The sequence below is a fragment of the Brassica napus genome, chromosome C6 (assembly GCF_020379485.1).
Source record: "Brassica napus cultivar Da-Ae chromosome C6, Da-Ae, whole genome shotgun sequence".
Taxonomy (NCBI): Eukaryota; Viridiplantae; Streptophyta; class Magnoliopsida; order Brassicales; family Brassicaceae; genus Brassica; species Brassica napus.
In genome coordinates, this window is record NC_063449.1 from 6866774 (window position 1) to 6887890 (window position 21117).

At 36.0% G+C, this 21117-nt stretch overlaps 3 protein-coding genes across 3 annotated transcripts; 1 reads left to right on the forward strand and 2 right to left on the reverse strand.

Annotated features, from left to right (window-relative positions):
* The first annotated feature begins 664 nt into the window (after positions 1-664).
* On the forward strand, positions 665-5195 carry LOC106405799 (helicase-like transcription factor CHR28). The gene is made up of 10 exons (XM_048760222.1): positions 665-1018; positions 1086-1591; positions 2017-2088; positions 2165-2242; positions 2326-3238; positions 3383-3513; positions 3600-3818; positions 3907-4479; positions 4553-4762; positions 4856-5195. Exons 1-10 carry the CDS (start codon positions 922-924, stop codon positions 4958-4960), a joined length of 2904 nt encoding a protein of 967 aa, XP_048616179.1. The 5' UTR covers positions 665-921; the 3' UTR covers positions 4961-5195.
* Positions 5196-5420: 225 nt separating this feature from the next.
* LOC106406864 (scarecrow-like protein 3) lies at positions 5421-7401 on the reverse strand. Its single transcript, XM_013847603.3, has 2 exons — positions 7229-7401; positions 5421-7043 (listed from the first exon to the last, which is right to left on the reverse strand). The coding sequence occupies exon 2, from the start codon at positions 6944-6946 to the stop codon at positions 5612-5614; it is 1335 nt and encodes a 444-aa protein (XP_013703057.1). The 5' UTR covers positions 6947-7043; positions 7229-7401; the 3' UTR covers positions 5421-5611.
* A 4695-nt stretch (positions 7402-12096) lies between these two features.
* LOC106406565 lies at positions 12097-14910 on the reverse strand. Its single transcript, XM_013847259.3, has 12 exons — positions 14551-14910; positions 14002-14084; positions 13758-13884; positions 13612-13675; positions 13422-13519; positions 13265-13349; positions 13059-13182; positions 12885-12986; positions 12742-12806; positions 12571-12652; positions 12387-12466; positions 12097-12281 (listed from the first exon to the last, which is right to left on the reverse strand). The coding sequence occupies exons 1-12, from the start codon at positions 14879-14881 to the stop codon at positions 12224-12226; spliced, it is 1299 nt and encodes a 432-aa protein (XP_013702713.1). The 5' UTR covers positions 14882-14910; the 3' UTR covers positions 12097-12223.
* Between the last annotated feature and the right edge of the window lie 6207 nt (positions 14911-21117).

Below are 21117 nucleotides of genomic sequence, written 5' to 3' on the forward strand. Positions count from 1 at the left end.
GGTCAGGAATAAGGAATCCTTGTCTCTGAAGATACCTCTCTGAAGTCTGTTGTTGCGTTCATTCCATATCCAGTAAATGGTGGCATTTACCGCCATGAGAGTCAAGCGCCTGATAGAACGGTTCGCAGAGAGACCCTGCAGTTGCGTTATTTTTGTGTAGAACTTTTGTTCTTACTTTTAAAAATTTGAAACAAAGTGTTTGTCAGTATAAAGCTTATTTTCACTATCTTGTTGGTGCAAAAAAATAATTTATTGTATTATATATGTCGTATTTGTTGTTTAATAACATCAGATAAACTCTTTTTAGAAAACTCCAGCTAAATATGAAATTCAAAGAGAAATTTAAAGCTTGGATGTATGAGAACGTTTCTCAATCTCGTGAAGTTCAATTAATATGGGCTGAGATCTTTGTTAATGGATCGAAGGTGACATATGTTGACTGATGCTATTTTCTTCTTTTTTTAAAACTTGGAAACATATTTATTTATATATTTTTATTGAGTATTTTGCTCGTTCTAAAAGTGGTCTCTAATTATATAATTTTAAAATTGCGTATCTAACTAATTAATCAATCACAGTTCCTGTCACTCGAAACGGCGCCGTTCCGTGTGATTTTACGATGGTCAACTCGAAAACCCTATAATATGAATAAGAAGGAATCAATTGGCTTTCACAAACACTATTCCTTCCTCTGTTTCGCTTCCTTCCCCTTCCCCTTCCCCTACAGAGAGATTCACGCCTCAACTTCCTTTCTCCTTAGGGTTTCGTTTATCCAATTCCGGGTTTTGATTCTAAATCTTCAATTGAATGTCGAAATCATCAGCCCTTTAGACTTTTTCAAAGTATGCATCTTTACGGTGATTGCGATCGTTTATTCTGATTTTAAAAGATTTAGAGAGTGAAAGTTGAGAGGTCTTTGCGATGGACTCCGCTATAGAAATCAGTTCAGACAGTGATGTTGAGATACAAGAAACTAGAACCAGCGTCCCTCTTCCTCATCCACGGTTACCTCCTCAAGGTTACATCTTTTCTCACCTAACCAATTGTTATTTGTTATTGGATTAATGATCTCGGTTTATATGTAGGCTCTCAAACAAGGGAACTCTCTGCGCTGAGACCTCACCTTGTTAACGGGACCTCTTCAAATGCAAATGGTCTCACAAGAGTGGGACTTCCACTACCCTCTTCACGCAATGGGTTTGAAGCCAAGCCACTGACTAATGGGTACATTGGATCTTCTCAACAGGATGTTAAAAGGGTTCTTCCACCTTCTCTTATTCGACCGCCTATGCCGTTGAGACCTGATATCTTCGGTACGAGTAATGGGAACGGGAGTCACTTTCGTGGGGTTTATGCTGCTACTCCAGGAAACAACGGTAACTTTGGTGGTGGTTATGGTGGGTTCCATGATGGGATAGGCTCGGGGCGTGTCATTAATGGCGATCGGTTGTTTCCTCCGTCTGGGGCCCATGGAACAGGTGCTTCTACCTCGCATTTCAATGGTGGAAGTGATCCGTTGCATAGGAATGGCATGGGTGAAGACAGGAGTTCGGAGAATGACGAGAGGCTCATCTATCAGGCTGCACTTCAGGTTTTTATCATTATCCCAGGCCATTTGGCTTGTGTAGCTCCTGTACTAGTTCTCCTTTTGGTGGGTTTAATACTATCTCTATGTGCAATACACCTCTCTCTTTCTTTAGCTTTGTGGTCAGTGTTACTGAACTAGAGCAACGAATGAATGGAGTAGGGTTTAATGTCATAGAGATTAGTATGCTTATTCGGTTCAAATGTCTTAATATTCCCATTGGTGCTCGAAACAGAGTAACATGCCGACTTTCTCAGTTCTAGATAATGTTTATAAGCATTTTTTTTCCTTCCTTTTTGAGAATCAGTACATTGTCACATTTGTAGCATTCGTCTCTTGATTCATACTGTTTATCAAGATTATAATTTCGATATCTGAGAGTATTATCAAGTGCTTCAAAATTGTGATAAAGAAGTAAGTATTTCTTGCAGAATCTGAATCAACCCAAGTCCGAGGTCGATTTACCTGACGGTCTTCTTTCAGTTCCTCTTATGAAGCATCAGGTACTCACGTTTCTAGTTCATCTTTCAGTATCTGTTTGGAATGGGCTTGCAATACTAAAACACTGTTGTTTCTCAGAAAATTGCATTGGCATGGATGTTTCAGAAGGAAACTAGAAGTGCGCCCTGTCTGGGAGGGATACTAGCTGATGACCAGGTTACTTTTAGTCGTAATCCTTTACCGCTAAACTATTAAGTTTCACTATGTTTCCCTCTCACTCAATTTGGTTTACTGTGCAGGGCCTTGGTAAAACAATCTCAACAATTGCTCTTATCCTAAAACAAATGCACGAGGCAAAATCAAAGTCTGAGAATTCAAGCAATCAAGTGGCTGAAGCATTGGATCTGGATGCTGATGATGAATCAGAGAATGCCTTTGTGAAACAAGAGTCGAAGGCTATAAGTGTTAATGGCAGTTTTGGCATGAAGAAAGCCAAGGATGAAGAAGCGAGTACTTCAACAAGGAAATTTAATGGGAAAAGACCAGCTGCTGGCACTTTAATTGTTTGTCCAGCTAGTGTTGTTCGGCAGTGGGCAAGAGAGCTTGATGATAAGGTTACTGAAGAAGCCAAGCTTTCTGTTTTAATCTACCACGGTGGTAACAGGACCAAAGATCCTACTGAGCTAGCAAAGTATGATGTGGTGATGACAACTTACGCTATCGTCTCAAATGAAGTTCCAAAGAAAGCCCTCAAGGATGACGATGAGAATGATGAAAAATATGCCGATGATCATGGTCTGGCCTCTGGCTTCATGAGTAAGAAACGCAAAAATGTGTTGGGTGCTCCTAAGAAGAGCAAGAAACGAGGCAAGAAAAACGCTGACGACTCTGACCCTGACTGTGGTGCTCTAGCAAAGGTTGGGTGGTTCAGAGTTGTCCTAGACGAAGCTCAGACGATTAAGAACCATAGAACCCAGGTGGCAAGAGCTTGTTGTGGCCTTCGAGCTAAAAGGAGATGGTGTTTGTCTGGAACACCGATTCAAAACACGATAGATGATTTGTATAGCTATTTCAGGTTTCTGAGGTATGATCCATATGCCGTGTACAAGTCATTCTACAGCACAATTAAGGTTCCAATTTCCAGAAATTCCCAAATTGGTTATAAGAAGCTTCAAGCTATTTTGAAGGCTATAATGCTGCGCCGTACCAAAGGTACACTCTGACTGTCTCGTTAATGTTTTAAGTTGATAAATTGGTGTCTGGTGATGGGCTTTGACTTCATAACAGTGTTCTATGCCATAGGCTTTTTATATCTGTTGAGAGTTTCTATTAATTATCTTCTGATCTACGATCTAGGAACGTTGCTTGATGGTCAGCCTATAATTAATCTACCACCGAAGACAATTAATTTGAGCAAAGTAGACTTTTCGGTAGAGGAGCGGTCTTTTTACACGAAGCTTGAATCTGATTCACGTTCTCAGTTCAAGGTGCTCTTTCTGCGCTCCTCCAAACTATCAGTTCATCCTTTTGTAGTAACTAGAAATTTGGTAAGATGATATTTTTCTGTCTGCAGGCATATGCTGATGCAGGAACTTTGAATCAAAACTATGCGAACATTCTTCTCATGCTTTTACGGTTGCGCCAAGCCTGTGACCATCCCCAGCTTGTTAAAGGATTCAGCTCAGATTCTGTAGGAAAAGAATCAGAAAAAGCTGCTAAAAGACTTTCTAGGGAGGTTCGTGTTAGCTTGCTGAATCGCTTAGAATCATCTCCCATCTGCCGTGCCTGCAACGTAAGTGCATAACGATGTAGGTTTAAATGATCAGGTTCTCACCATCTGATTACCTCATCTGTATGTTTTGTCTTCTGTCATTTTGCAGGATCCACCAGAAAATCCTGTTATTACTTTGTGTGGCCATATATTCTGCTATCAGTGTGTATCAGAATACATCACAGGGGATGAGAACTCGTGCCCTGTATGCAGAGAACAGCTTGCGCATGATGTTGTTTTCTCCAAGTCTACTCTTCGAAGCTGTGCCGCTGATGATATTGGTTGTAGTTCTTCCTCACATGCTAAAGGTCTTAACAAAGCAGCTTTTCAGAATGGCGAGTTCAGCTCGTCAAAAATCAAAACTGTCTTGGATATTCTGCAGTCGCTTTCTAACCAAGGCAGAGGTCCAAACTCAACTCAGAACGGTGGAATGCCTTCTTCCTCGCTGCCATATGACGTGGATGACGATGATGTGACCATTATAGAGGAAACGAGTGTGCCTTCAACTACTCCTTGCAACCAAGCGCCAGTGAAAACGATCATCTTTTCTCAGTGGACTAGTATGCTTGACGTGCTCGAGTTCTCTCTAAATGAAAAGACTATAGAGTTCAGAAGATTAGATGGTACAATGAGTCTAGCTGCTAGAGACAGAGCGGTCAAAGAATTCAGCAACGATCCAGATGTAAGTCAATCTTTCCAAACTTTTAAACTTGATTTCTCCTACGCATTTGAGTATTCCCTTCTTTTTATCACAGGTAAAAGTGATGATAATGTCTTTAAAAGCTGGAAACCTTGGGCTGAATATGGTTGCTGCAAGTCATGTCATTCTTCTTGATCTTTGGTGGAATCCAACTACTGAAGATCAAGCTATTGATCGAGCACATCGTATTGGACAAACTCGACCAGTTACTGTTACTCGTATTACGATAACAAATACTGTTGAGGATAGAATTTTGGCTCTCCAGGTATATGGTTTAAACTCTATATCTTTCCTTCTAGATGATACACGTTTCGCCTCAGTTTCTCATTTCTGGCTCTGCGATTATTTTCATCATCAGGAAGAGAAAAGAGCAATGGTTGCATCTGCCTTTGGTGAAGACCATGGTGGAGGCTCTGCAACTCGACTAACAGTAGATGATCTCAAATATCTTTTCATGGTGTAGACAAACTTTGGTTTAGCGTATTTCTAAATCTCCGGTTTGCCAAGTTTCACTTCCAGAGTTTTGATCATGAAGAAACCTTTGAGCTGCATTTTATGTTCTTCAGATTTACAGATTGGAATTGAGCAAATTTGTAAATAACTCTTTTCTTTTTCATAGTTATATCAGACTACCCTTTGGAGAAAGTGCATGTGTCCTCATTGTAATCTAAATATACACCAACTTAGTTTCATACATAGACAACAGAATCATAAGGTCAAACTTATTCCTTGCAACAGTTTTTAGTTCTGAGATCATGATTTAATAATTGTAGACAGTGTTTTAAAAATTGGGTCTAAACAAAATGATTTTTCCAGAATGGCTATTTAAAAAACGGTCTGGCCTCCGCCTAAACAATAATCCTAAAGAGCCTAATCAAGCCTATAGATATTTTAGAACATTGATTGTATAGGAAACTATTGAAGATCATGAACAGAACATAAATGTAGTTATCATCCGTTCAAAAGGTATATATGCAGAGGCAGTTAGAAACATTGGCCAAGTCACATCATGAAACAACTAAGATTGTGTCTGTCTCTATGTATAACAAAAGAAAGTGACTCTCTGATCATAAACAAAAGAGAACACACGAGTGTTTATGTCATTCATCTTCTTTCATTTCCTGCATCTCCAAGCTGATACCGAGTATAGAGGTCTATCTTGCCAGCAAATCACAGCACACCCACTCTCTTCTTTGATCATATACCCATCAAAACCATACCCTTGAAGCAACCTCCTACCCTGCAACATGGCAAAATAGCTCAGAGGAACATTCCCAAAACCAGCCAAATCAATCCTCTGGCTCCACTTCTCTAGCGTCTCATGTCTTTCCCTTCTCTCAGATCCCTCGCACGCTATGATGTTCTTGATCTCTTCCCCGAAAAACATCTTCTCCACTTTGCTCCTATCTTGACAAGTTCTTGGAACTTTTGCTTCCAAGCAATCAAACAATGCTGCATAGGTGTAGAGTGATTCTAATAGTCTCTCCATCAGTGTAGACCCGTTGTGGTCTGAGTCTTGCTCAGTGACCACCATGATCTTTGGAGACAAACTCCACATTGCATTGAGGAATCTACTGATCCTTCCTGAGTTAGGTAGAGGCAAAGATGAAGCCGAGTCGCCGCTCAGGCTGTATCCATTCTTTCTCAAGATATCTTCATCAGAGGCCAAGAAGTTATGCAATTGAAGAACCGAGCTGACGGCCAAGGCCTCTCCTGTCTTAACGCCCAACTGGTCTATGTTCAAAGACTCTAAACTACTCACAACGGGATTAAACTGAAACGGGATGTCGAGTTTCTCGGCCTCTTCAGTGAGTATATGAGCCATTTGATCAAGCACTTCTTTGTGGTGATGGACACCAGTGATTCTCAAATGCGGTGGACCTTCAGGCCTAGAGTTAAAATCTTGAATCAAAGCAAGCCACTGAGCAGGCTCAGAAGCATCGAGATCAATCACGTGAACCATCTTCTCTCCTTCCATAGCCTCGAGTATAGCTCGGTTAGTGAGCAGGTAAGACACTTTGAGGATAGGAAACATATCAAAGAACAATCTCCTGACGTGAACCTCCTCGGAGACGTTGTTGGTCTTTCTCTGAGTTGCGTTAAGAGCCTTGTAGAGACCAGGCCAAGACTTGAGGATCCTGTTAGCTAGCGCTTCGGTGAAGTAAGCTGCGACTCGCTGCATCGTGTCGCCGTCAGGGGAAGAGAGGAGAGAGAGCTGCTCGAGCGCTGCGTTTGCGTTTTGGAGGCTGCCTGAGGCCACGTGGTTGGCGCAGGTTAGCAGGAGGTGGATCAAGTAGAGACCGCGCTCCTCTGGTTTGAGGTCTTTGAAGGGTGATGAGGGAGAAGAGAGGAGAGCTGGTCTTGTGAGAGACATGGTTGAGAAGACTTGGAGTGGTGATGAAGCTACAGAGGATGTTCCATTGTCTTCTTGAAGCATAGCCACAACCATTGAAGGCCAAAGTTCAATCCTTTTAATGAAAAGTTGGAACTTTGCAACGAGAAGAACCAAACCCACGAATCTGAGTTCCTTTAAAGATCCAAAGAATCTGCAGTTTTAACAGAAGAGGCATTAAATGGTTAAAAACAGATTTTTGATGCAGATTTTTTAAACCTATAGATAGTAAATGATTTGAAGACAGAAGAAGAAAGACAGCAGCTGTCTGAATTTGATAAAGAAAAGGAAAGAAACAAGAAAGTTACTTGATTATAAAATATGTTCAAAAAAACTTACTTGATTATTGCATCAATGGAAAGAACAAAAAAAAAAAAACCGAATGAATTTATAGAAGAAAATGTGAAGGTTTTTTATATCTCTTTGTTGGCTGAGTTATACTTCTATCTATCCAATCTATGGGTAAGAACAAAGAAGTCTCTAGTGGGTTATCTTGTGAGTTATAGCGTGTGTATGTGTGTGGATTGTAACTAAAAAACACTAAAACAGAGGCATTGTTCCTTTTGGTTCTACGTACCAGACAATGCGTGATAGTTGGTTTTGTCTTCTTCCTTGTTGTCTTTTTGTGTTCTTTTCTTTCTCTTTCGTTTTAAGGAATTAAATAAAAATAGTCAAAGTTTCAATCTCATCGTTAAACTATAGTTATTGTTATGTTCACATTCACATGGGACTAGCTTTACTTAGGGCTGGACATTTTATCCGTTGAATTTGATTCGATTCGTTATTTTTCTCAATTCAATCCGAAATTTCCGGATATCCGTAAACTTTAGAATCAAAACAAATACTAAAAATCAATATTCGTTAAAATCGAACCAAATCACAAATATCAAAATTTTGGGAAGCGGATATCCGTTCCGATCCAGAAATATATAAATATATATACATCTTGATTATACTTAATGTTTTAAATGTATAAGTTTATATAATTATTATTATAACATATGATTTGAAAAATTCTATCACATTATTACTTATATAAAAGTATTACATAAAAAAAGAAGAGAAAAAATTTATAAAACAATTATAACTTTTTTCTTAAGTTTTGTGTTATTATAATTGTTAACTAAGTTTAAAATTTACAAAATATGTAGTTTCACTATTTCTTTTAGTTTTTATTTTGTATATCATGCAAAAATATATATATATATTAAAAAATAAATTTGTATTAATTTTTTAAGATTATTTGTATTAATCAAAACGGATGAGATATCCGTATGTATTCGTAAATATCCGTAAATATCTATTTATTTTCCGGATATCTGTAAATATCCACAAATATCTATTTATTTTTCGGATATCCGTTTTTCCAGATATCCGTATTTTTTCGAAGCAAAGTAAATCGAAAAATTAGATAAGCAAATCATAAATACCTTAAAAACTTGGATATCCGATCTGTGTACAGCCCTGGTTGTACAGATCGGATAGTCACATCTAAGCCCACGTACGGTGCCCACGTATCAACATTTCTGTCCATTAGAAATTTAGAATCAAACAAGATATTACAAAGAGAAGCCTCACCTGTAATTTTCTTAAAAATAGTAAGGTAATTTCCAGATATGTGTTTGATTGGTTCTTGATTTACTTTTGAATCATGGTTCTTAATTTAGAGAAACTAGAAAAGAAGGAAAGTTAGATGACATTACCAAAAGAGAAAAGAAAGTTTGATGATGCAAGAAGTTCAATGAACCCATTTGTCATTATATCTTTTTGAATTTTCTCATTACATAATTTGAGTTTGGAGCCTCCACTTTTATGATTTTTGTCTCCACATGAGGTGGATTTCGAATCATGACTGTTTTCCAATTATAAAAACAAAAAATCTTTTGTTTTAGGTAAAAAGCTGTTTTGGAAAAATATGATTCTGAGAAGGAAACGTCCAAACAGACAAAGCATAACCCCAAAACCATCTCTTTTGTTTTTGTTGTCTTGTTAAAAAAAATATTTATATTTATAAAATTGAGATGATGGCTTGAAAGGTTAGTTGTGGGGATTTGTCTGTCTTCTTCTTTGAATGTTCATTGTCTTTTCGTAACTTTTTATTTGTCCGTTTTCTTTGTTTTAAATGCCCACATTTTGTCCTTTTTCTTTGTTTTAAATGCACACCTTTTGTCCTTTTTTCTATTTCTCTCTCTATTTGTTTTTACTGTAATCATATTTTAAACTAAAAAACATTGACCAAGATTCTCTAGAAAAAATGACATTAATTTACTGTTAAAAGCTCTGATCTGGGGAATATACTAGGCCTGGGACTTTTATCCGATATCCGGACAATTTTAAGGTATCTGAATCCGGATCCTTATCCGGTGGATCCATAATTTTATTATCTTTATTTGGATTCGGGGTTCTCGGATATCCGGACGTCGGATATCCTTCTAAAAATCGTAATATCCGGCGGATATCCGGATTCAGATATAGATCATAAAAATAAATAAAAATAATAATATTAATTTATAAAAATTTAACAATAATTTAAAAATAAAAATATATACAATGTTTTTAATTATTTCTATGTATAATATTACAAAATTAACATAAAATTTATATATACTATTATAAAAATGAAAATATATTAATAAAATTAGTTTTTATATATAGATATTACTATTTTTGAAATAGTTATTAATAAAATTTACAGATCCGGATATCCGAACTAAAAAATCAAGATATCCGGATCCGGCTTTGACGAATCTAACATTTTACTATCCGAATCTGGATTCGGCCCCTCCGGATATCTGGATTTTCGGATCCGATTTTGGATCGAATCCGGATCTCGGATAAAAGTCTCAGGCCTAGTATAGACAGTAGGAGGACCTTTGTGAAAGAAACACGAAAATCTTTTTGTGTATATTGTCAACACATTATTATTTTAAAAGAATTTTCAAACAAATAATATTAATACTTTAATGCAATTTAGTTATACATCTAAGACGTGCACAAAAAAGGTTATATATCTAAGTTTTCATAACATAATAAAACTATAACACTCATGAAAATACAAGTGTTTCTTATGGATTTTCATAAGATTCTTAAAAGTTATCATATCAGTATTTATTTTCACTCTATTTTTTTTTTAACTGGCTTTCATATTGAAATAAAAAGAGAAAAACAGAGGTTACAGAGACGAACAAAGGAAGATATTGTATTCTTTAATTTTTTTTAACTGGCTTTCATATTGTATTTTCACTCTATCTTCTTTTAAAAATATTTTTACTCACAAAAACTTCATGTAAGATACTTGCAATATAAATGTTCTAAAGACATCAATAATGGTAGATATTTTGAAGATTTCTCATTAAAAAAATTAAAGAATAAAGTAAAAGAAAAAGAAAGTGAAAATGAAAAAATATCTTGTTTAAAAGACTAGTTGAGTTTTATAAGAACATTATTCTACACAAAAAAATTAATTTTGTGTTGAAAAAATCTTTTACCCTTGTCACTTTTTAATCGTCAAAGTTTTTCAAATATTAGAATATGTAGAATTTGTCACCATTGCTGATGGCTACTACACAAAATTGAGTTGGTAATTTTTTTTTAAAAAAAAGAGGAGTTTTAGGCTAGCTTATTCTATGAAATGAAAAGCGGTACAATAAAATATAACAACAACAAAAGGGTAACTTAAAATTAATTATTTGAGATAAACCCATAGCTAGATTTTTTTTTTTTAATGTAGCTTTATAAATCAGCATAAAAATTGTCTCAATTAATGCATCAAAGAAGGGGAAATAGACTTTTAGATCATCGCCTATTTGAAATCAGCACTTTTAATATCCAACTATCACTTACACAAATTTAGTTTCGAAGTTATGGTTGACTGCGCAAAATTAGATTCGGAAAATTAGTCGCAAAATTAGACTTAAAAAACGTCAAACGATAATTACTAAACGTTAATTTTAATTAGAAAAGGGATCGAATTTGGTTTCAAAACCCCAAAATCCCTAAAATTGTTTTCTTTATGCGATTATTTGAGTGAGAAGAAGCGATTCATGGCGACTATAGATCAAACAAGTTTTTTTCCTGTGAGAGGATAATGAAAACCTACTTAGAAATTCAAACCTAAAGCTTAATCGTTTACCTTTCATTCTTTAACAGAATTAGAAATCTAGATGCTCTTTGAATCATAATTTTTTCCAACTTCCACCACTAGTTCCGAAATAGATTTTCACCATCCTTTCATTGGAAGTACACGTTTGATCTTCAACCGCCGTGAATCGCTTCCTCTCATTCAGAATCGCATAAACAGAATCGATAGTAGTGATTTTGGGGTTTTGAAAGCCAAACTCGATCCCTTTTTTAATTACAATTAATGTTTCTGTTTAGTAATTAACATTTAACCTTTTTAAGTCTAATTTTATGCAGCCAACTATAACTTCGGGATTAAATCTGCGCAAGTGATAGTTGGATACTAAAAATGATGCTTTCCAATAGTTGGGGATTTAAAAGCCTATTTTCCCATCAAAGAAGCTTCAAATAACCATGTACCAGTCATCGTCTCTCTTGGCTCGATCAAAGAGAAGTATGGCAAGAACTGGTTCAAGCAACCGTGGGGAGAACTACAAAGATTTATTTTGTCCTTAAATGTGTATTTGTTTTCCGTATACACTCTTATGAGCTTGAATTTTACTAGAAGTTAAGAGTCCCATTCAGAAACAAGTGGTTTCTTGTTAAATTCGTGAATCGTAATCGGCAACAGGAGGGTTCTCGTATGAATTTCGATTAGTTCGTACCTGTAATGCTAAGTCAATTCACTTATATAGATGAACAAAGCATTCATGTATCAAAAGCTTGTAGCATTCTTGGGGTTCCTAGTTTACAAGTTCTACGGTGAAGAACTACCTGAAACGTTAGGTTCTGTGGAACATCTTTATGGATCAAAGGATCAATGAGCGGCATTACCATGTTCTTGCCAAACAAGAACTCACAAAGGTCTGGTTTCTTTCAGATTTTCTCTTCCTTATTTATTTACCTTGATTGGTTTTCTGATATACAACATTGTGTTGATGTATTAGTAGCATATAGTGTGAAAGACCGAGACTGCAAGAATGTTCCTGAGCTTGGCCATAGTCATGTAATGGAACTCAGAATGATGTTGGGACTTTACTGAACATAAGTACGAGATAAGAGTTCACTGGATCTATCTATACTCTCCATTTCATCTGTAAATCATACTTTTCATTGATGAAACTGTGAATCTTTACCAGTATACACCTCAGAAGCAAAATGGTTTTACAAATTAATGTATTTGATGATCATCTCTTTTCTTCTTCTTGGTCAAACTCATACGTATATTCCTAAAATAACCTCCTTGGGGACAGTTTCAACCATCCAGGGTGGCCTTTAAAATCATAAGAAACGCAGAGAAAAAAACAAAACTTCATTACTAAATGAAAACAAAGGAGATAAAGAATCGGCTAAATAATAAAATAAAAGGTGGGCTCACTTGTTTAGTATGAAATTGAACGTTCCTTGTGACGCACGTCTAAGAAGAGCTTCCCTTGCCTCTACTGCGATCCCTTGAGGCTGCGTCAAAACATCATACTTCAACGTAAACAAACAAACATTCACATCGATTTTGTGAATATACAGAGAGAAAGAGAGAGAGAGAGAGAGAGAGAGAGAGACACCTCTTCTGGAAACCAAACCCCTGGTTGTGTACTTCCTTCAAGCATTGCTACAACAAAAGCCGCAGTTGAAACTCCAACGGCTCTGTAAACCCAAGAGATTAACGTTCTTAAAGACAGCTCTAGGTAGGCGCTTGTCGCATGTCTATTTATAAGGATGAAAAGGAGACTCACACGGATAGTTTTTTATGACTATATAACCCAACTGCGACTCGTCCATCCGAACACTCCAAATCAACCTTCCCAAAGTGGTTAACATGAGAAACAACGAGTGACTAACCGAAATAAACTTACTGTAAATAGTTTTTTCCCCTTACCCTCATGGAGACACGCTCTCCAGAAAAGCTATCCGTGGCTCTAACGACAGGGTCGAACAGGTCTACCATTTGTTGGACTTTGGCTCTGTCTCTAAGGACCTCCTAAAGCAAGCATAGCCATTTCATTACATAAAAGATATGATATCAAACTATTGATTGGTTTGAGCATGATACCGGTGGCAAGAGCTTTGTCATAATCTCCATTCCCCAGTTCCAGAAGAAAGGAGAGGTGCCGAATCGAGCACTGACAGTTGGCACTCCTAGAACTTCATGAGTTGACCTTACTTCTGGCAGATTCCTAACCAAAAACAGCCACTGTTCTAAGCAAAAGATGTCAATGGAATGGAGCCTTTTTGATGTGGAGTGGAGGAAGGGCTTACAAAAGATAAACGTCTCTTTTGCGTATGCCTTTTCCAAAATCAACGTTTATCATTCCACTGTAGGGTTTTAGTTTCACCTTCTCTCCTGATCAAAGTCCCCACAATATAAGATTCACAGTAGAATAGAGAGAGATATGGTTTAACCTGTAACACTTGCCTTGTTTATATGCGGTAACTTCCTCACCAAGAAGTAGAAAACTCGTTGCTAATATTGTAGGACCTGCACCACCAGTTCCTGCTGTATAATAGGAGAATCTGAGATTGCACCATGGGAAGAAGTCAGATTCAACTAAAACAATAATATTTTTGCAATAATAATAAACATCCGAGAAAGTTACTTGTGTTACCTCAATTTCTCTGGCTTCCCTTTGTCTTCACTTCTTGCTGCAGCGACCATTTCTGCCGCCATCACTATTTATAAGGAAATTAAAACAAGCTTTTGCATCAATGAAACTGTAACTCAAATATAAAAGCAAGAGGGAGATATAGCCACCATTGCTAACTCCTGGATATATTCCAGCTGTTGTAATCGCCGGGACATTGGCAGCAAGGGCCTCTGCCTGAAGAGCTTTTGCGCGGAAAGCGTAGCTAGTGTCATCACAAACATCTATATAAGCAGTCTGTTGCAGACATGAAACCAAAATAAAATAAAAATATCTGTAAGTTTCATCGAACTCATTCAGATATACAAGGTAAGGTTCGGTGACATAGACAATGTTTTTTTACCTTATCCTCACCTTGGTCTTTATGGCAGCTTCAAGAACAGTACACTTAGGAGCTTGCTGGAAAGGTCCAGCGGCATGGACTACAAGATCAACGTCTGCATTCATACACTTCACAGTAAATACTCAAGAACAAAAATACAAAACCAAAACCTTACATAAACCCTAAGCTTTGTCAAAATTCTTTACCAATGTCAATTTTAATCCTATTAGCTAATGTTACCTCTCTGTTCCTCAAAAGATAGATATCTTTTTAGTGTTTTCACACATGTTAAGAAAACACACTAGTAGATCACTATTATAAATGCATCAGTTTTTCAGCTATCAATTTTTATTAACTTTTAACCAATAGTTATTCAATAAAAAAATTTACAATTCATGCATAGAAAACATAATAAATCTATTCTTTTGAAACACAGAGGAAGTATTGATGTAATGAATGTCCACTTTTATCATAGCAGATTCAAGGCATATCAACATACTATCTAGTCCAATTTTCCAGATTCACATCTAAATTCAAGCATAAAGACAAAACTGATATGTGTTTGGTGAAGCGAACCAAACCTTTTAAACTTGTCTGAAGCATGTTAGCGTCATTGATATCCACTTGACAAAACTCAGAGTTCTCTCCCAGTTTAGCCACCATTGCTTCACCTTTCTCTCTGTTCCTCCCAGCGACGACGATCTTAAGCTTGGGACAGAGCTTAGAGAGAGCAACAGCCGTAGACCCGCCGACCCGACCCGTTCCGCCCAGCACCAAGACCCGGTAGTTCCTGGTAGGATCCGCGAGCTTAACATCCGGAACGACGCCGTTGTATTTCGTTTCGTTTGACGAAGATGCTCGTACCGTCGTCGCTCTGTATGGATGATGAAGGGGCAGAACTCGCGCCATCATCTCTCACCTGTTTCCACTCATCACTCAATCCCGTTAGCAAGTTTTATCGAAGGCGGTGACGTGGCAACCGTCTGGTGATTGATGACGTGTCGAAATCTCAGCGGGATAAATGAATCACGCCTTGTGAGCCAGTGAAATACATGGGCTTTTAAGTGCCCACATTGGTAAATGGGGTTTTAAAGAAGAAATGGATATTGTCAATTAAACGAAGAATGGGCCTTATTATACATTATAGATGTTTTTTTTTTAATTGTTTCTATCAATTTTGAATACGGGACCGGCCGGCTGGACCGTGAGTCGGCTTTTTTAACTGGTTTCAGGTTGTGTTGAAAACCGGATTTGAATCAAAATGGTAAATGTGACTGGTCCAACTCGTTAAAACCAGTCTATACGAGTCTATTTAATTTTGCTGACAAAAAAAAAACTATATTAGAATCCATTTTTTTCGGTTCAAATAAAAATTGCAAATTATAAAAATCAGAAAAATCATATTATTTTAATATATGTGTAAATAAATTACTTTTTATTTTATTTTATTTTATATTTTTAGAGTTTTCATTTTATTTTATATGATTTTTAGATTCTAACAATGACATAAAGTATTATAAAAATATTTTATAGTTATACATATATAGTTACTTAATTTTAAACTAAATTAAAAATTGGCAATTCTCTCAGATAGCTATTTTAAAGTTTTTGTCACAAAAATAGCTTCTAAAAAAATGACCAAAATAGCCTTTTTTATTTTGAAAATTTTAATATTTATTTTTAATTTTTTTTAATTCGAAACTCTATCCTCAAAACTCCACTCCTTAACTCTAACCTTAAATCTAGATTAGTTAACCATAGAGATATTTTGAAACTTCACCTCTACATTTTTACCTTTTAATAAAACTTATTTTGGTCATTTTCTTTATTAAGAGCTATTTTGTGAAAAAAACTTTTAAAAAAGACTATCTTATGAAAATTTTCTTAAAAATTTTAAATTTGGTTGAACCGGTTGGACCGATCTGACGATTGACACAATTACAATGCCGAGTCAATGTCCAGTCCAGTTTTTAAAACATTGATTAAAATTGTACACTATCATTTTTTTCTTTCAAACAATCGATAAGATCTAAATATAAAATTGTTTTGTTGTGATTCTGGAACTCATTTATTTTGTTTTTCAAAATAAGAAAAACAATTAGAAAAAAATGAAAAAATTGATAAATTTGATAAATAAAACCGATGCTTTCAAGACTAGTGAGCACTCAAAATAAAAGATCATTGATCCTCTTCTCCGAGGCACGCATTTTGGACAGCTCGTATCCGTGCCAAAATGTCGGTAATAATTTCAAATAGGCCTGATGTGAAATTAAATTAATAAGCTTGTTGGAAAAAAACGGTGGTATTCAAGTCGACACGGGAAGGCGAAGAGAGTGTTCCGTCAGCGTATGGTAAGCAGGTGACGTGTCATGTCACGTGACCACAATCACGTTCGAAATCGAGACTAAAACGCGGAGAACCTCTAGGTTTCGGAGGTAGACCCGAAAGAAGGGTCAAACTGGTAAATGTTAAGAAACCTGTGGGTCCTACTGTTGAGTGGCAGTGAGCTGTCAAACTGGGGACTAGCGCTTTTCTTCTACTTCCTCTTCTTCTCTTTTTCTTTTGGGGTTAAACGGCAACGTGTGTTTTCATGGGCTCTGACGCTGTTTGTCCCTCCTTCACCATTGTAAGATATTTTAAAATTTCCCAACAATATAAACTTTTTTTTCTCTTAAGAAAAACAAAATTGATGAAAAAACTATAATGTAATATCAAAACTGCCAGCTGTTATCCGGCTGTTCGCCACATTCATACACCAAACCAAAAGGACATTCGGTACTATTGATTATTGAAGTATCAATACTTCCTTTAATTTATTTAATAATGTATTTTTGTTTTTGTACAGACTTTTGAATTCCCGCAGAATTTCTAATAAAATTATCTAAAATAATTAAACTCTGTATAATGATTGTTAAAATTAAAATTTTGACTAGTTATTTTCTTTGTTCGAAACTACGCTAGGCGTAACGCGTGCGCTCAATCCGGGCCTAGCGCCGAATCAATTAATCGGGAATTACGCGGGGATTAATCGGAGCCTAGTTTTAAGACTATTATTGCTATATTTATGTTATATATACAATATATTTTCAAGCTTAGTCAAAATATGTTACATGGTGAAGTGGTTTGTGAGTGATTTTACTTCCAAGAGGTGTTGGGATGGCATAAAAGTCATTGCTATCCATATCAGGTTTTTTCCTTATACTTAAGTAAAGGACAAAAATGACATTTTGCTCCATCATTTTCCCAAACCTACTTTGAGTTCTGTAACTTTTTTTTTTTCTGCCGTCAACCATTTTTATCATTTGATAATTTGCACAATCGATTCATGCTTTCTCTACCCAAACACATGAACTCAGCTTCAATGAGCTTCGGACATTAAATTACATTTAGACACGCTCCAATAACAGAAACCAAAAAGAAAAATATTTCACAATCTGGGGATCGTCCGTTTAGGAGATGTGGAATACGCCAGAGAAAGGAGCAGACATGGAAGAATTTAGCGTTTGATTACGCGGCTTCAGACGATTAAACGTCCGCTTTTCTTTATTCTACGTTCTTGGTTGAAATTAAACGTGTTACTGTTTGAGCCAACCGAATCGATGATAATCGCTACGTTCGTCTTCCGTGTAGCGTTTATGCGGCCGTAAAAGCGGTGAGGCGGCCGCTTTTTTGAACAATTTCATTATAAATAAATATTGTTTAGATTAATTGAATAAAATTGACGTTAAGTTGAAAAAGAATAGAAATATATATTGACGTTTTAGGTTCTCAATGTTTAAAAATATATCCTTGCTGTTTATGATTAAAGGATTAAATTAATGTATTTTGTAAACTTATAAGAGATCACTTAATGTATTTTACTTTTAGGTCGGGGGTTGCTCACCATTTTCTAGAAACGTTATCAATGCTTCCCCCGATTAGTTTACAGACGACGATCAACCGTTATGTGAATTAATTAACTAATTTAAATAAACAACTACGAAATTGCGCACAATAATGGATGGCTGCCACAAAATAATAGTGCCAATGGAAAAATCACATAAAATTGCCAAGTTGGCTAATGCTACAAAAAAGGGAAAAGAAATTTAGAAAACCACAATTCAGCCCCTTTACATTACTGGCTGTAGGCCTCGGACTGATCGAGTATCCGGCCAATTTTAAGGTATCCGAATCCTGATCTTTATCCGGCAAATCCATAATTTTACTATCTTTATCCAGATCGGGGGTTCGGATATTCTTCTAAAAATTGTAATATCCGGCGGATATCCAGATCCGGATTTGAATCCTTAAAATAAATAAAAAATAATATTAAAATATATAAAATATTAACAATAATTTAAAAATAAAAAAATATATAACGTTTTTAATTATTTCTATGTATAATATTACAAAATTTACATAAAATTTATATATACTATTATAAAAATGAAATATATTAAATAAAATAATTTTTTATATATAGATATTACTATTATTGAAATAGTTATTAATAAAACTTATGGATCCGGATATCCGGACTAAAAAATTAAAATATTCGGATCCGGATCCGACTTTGACGGATCCAACATTTTATTATCCGGATCCGGATTCGGTCCATCCGAATATCCGGATATTCGGATCAGATCCGGATCGAATCTCGGATCGGATCCGGATCGAATCTCGGATCGGATCCGGATCGAAACTCGGATCGGATCCGGATCGAAACTCGGATCGAATCCGGATGTCGGATAAAAGTTCAAGGCTTAACTGGCTGGTTATTGGACTAGATTCGGCCACGAGTTATTATCAGTAATGTTTGCTCAAAAGGAGGAGAGATTATTACTAGTATTTACTGATTAATTATTTGATGGTTAGAACTATATTAGTTGGTCAAGAGAGATTCCCAACGGCAGCAAAAATTAGCACGCCGTTGAAATTATATTCAATGAAGAGTCTTATTAAAATCGATCGGTCAAAGGTCAACCCGGGGTCACTACTCTCTTTACTTTTTTATTTTATTTAAATTTTTAAAATGACGAGAGAATTTGAATGCAAGTAGTTACGTTTGGTATCCGAGAGAGCATGATAATTGGAGGTTTTTAGGGTGAAATTTTTAGCGGAATATAAGAACCCGTCTCTTAACTTTTAACTAAAAAAACTAAGAATCGATTCTTAAATAAGAGTTTTAAGAGTCGATTCTTAACTTTTTGTGTTAAAAGTTAAGAAACAGGTTCTTATATTCTTCTAAGAACCTTACTCTAAACTCACCTTAGAGTGCCATTAAATGAAAAGAGTGAGAAAACTATTGAGAACGGAGGTGATCATGAATTTTGATTCTGTTATGATTTTTATTTAGTCTGAAAATTAAAAATCCGTGACATATACGGGAAAACAAATATTGTACTATTAACTAGATGATTTTCCGCGATAATATCAATTAAATACTTTTGCGGTAAACAAGTTTTATATATATTATAAATAGTATATGTTTAAATTTTGTAAGATGGTAATGCATGTATGATATGCTTAAATTTTGTAAGATGGTAATGCAAGTATGTGCGGGCACAACACCTAGTGCATAAATAAAATTATTATTTTTTACGAATTTTATGGCATTTAGTAATATTAATTTTTTTTTTACTAATTCTAACTTTATTTATGCGAATGATATTTTTATTAAATATTCATTAAAATGTTGATTTTACCGGATATTCGAATATAATAGAACAAATACGAATTATAGAAATATTGATTTGAACGATTACAAAACTTTTTAAAATTCGGATATTTGTTTTGCACCTACCTCCAATTAAAAATACAAAACAATCAATATTTTCATTTTTCTGATCAGCAAATATCTTTTCCCTATGTTTGTTCATTTTTGGTTAGCACACGAAAATAAGAACATTATATATTCCTAAATTTTTGCTACAGAAATGGGAATTTAATTTGGGAAAAAGAAAAGGTGAATTTGCTGAATATCCATAAGAGGCAAAAGAATGAAGAATATGTCCATGCTATAGTAAAGCGGGACGGATGGGACAATTTACGCACAAACGTGACCGAAATCTCCCTCCAGGCGCGTGCACGTGATGTTGACACTCTAAAAATAAAAATGTCATACTATACTACATGCCATATAGTAGAGTCATACAAATGATTGAATTAGTTATGAGGTTGGATTTCATCCAATACATGACTATATTATACATGGTTACGACATAATATAGAATATTCGACACAAACATATAAGCTTTTTATTTATGTGTATGCTCACAAGGCTTTACCAATTGGGGGGGGGGGGGTCAAATTTAGTGTGACAGCTTGAGATTTAGGGTTGGGCGTGAGATGATTCATTTTCTCATCTCTCCCGAAAAACTTTTCTCTCTCGCTCTCGGAGGCGATTTCTCGTGCGACGCCTACTGCCGGAGCTTCTCTCCATCTAATCGACGACGGACTGTTTCCTCCACGATCTCAGGTCATAAACGCGTTGATTCACGGTTAAATTGAATCGATTTTTTGGGCTCGAAAGCGATTTCTGGGTTTCGAATTCGATTTGGGGGTTTCGAGGTAGGGTTCTAAATCGGTATGGGGTTTCGATTTATGGTTCTAAAGCGTCAAGTGGGTTTGATTTAGGGTTCGTTTATCAGGGATTCAAAATCGATTTGGGGGTTTCGAGTTAGGTTCGTAATCGATTTGGGGGGTTTCGAGTTAGGGTTCGTAATCGATTTGGGGGTTTGGAGTTAGGGTTCTAAATCGTCTTGGGGGTTTCGATTAATGGTTGTAAAGCGTCATGCGGGTTTGATTTAGGGTTCATTTATCGGGGATTCGAAATCGATTTGGGAGTTTCGAGTTAGGGTTCTAAATCGATTTGGGGGTTTCGTTTCATCATATTGTTTCGTCATTATGTTCTAATCATTTTGTTTTCTGGTACAGATGGATCCTGCAGAAGAAAGAAGAGAGACAAAGAGGCAAAAGGAGTACATCAACATGCTAGGATACGTGGCCGATTCAGAATACGGGATTCCGAGAAGGTGTGCGTGCGGTGGGAGAATGATTGATGAGGTTCGGGGGAACGAGGAGTACGACACTCTTCCTAGGAAGCGCTTTTTCACCTGCAAAAACTACGAGGTATAAGTCTCAATTGCCAAATTTGTATAAATTATGTT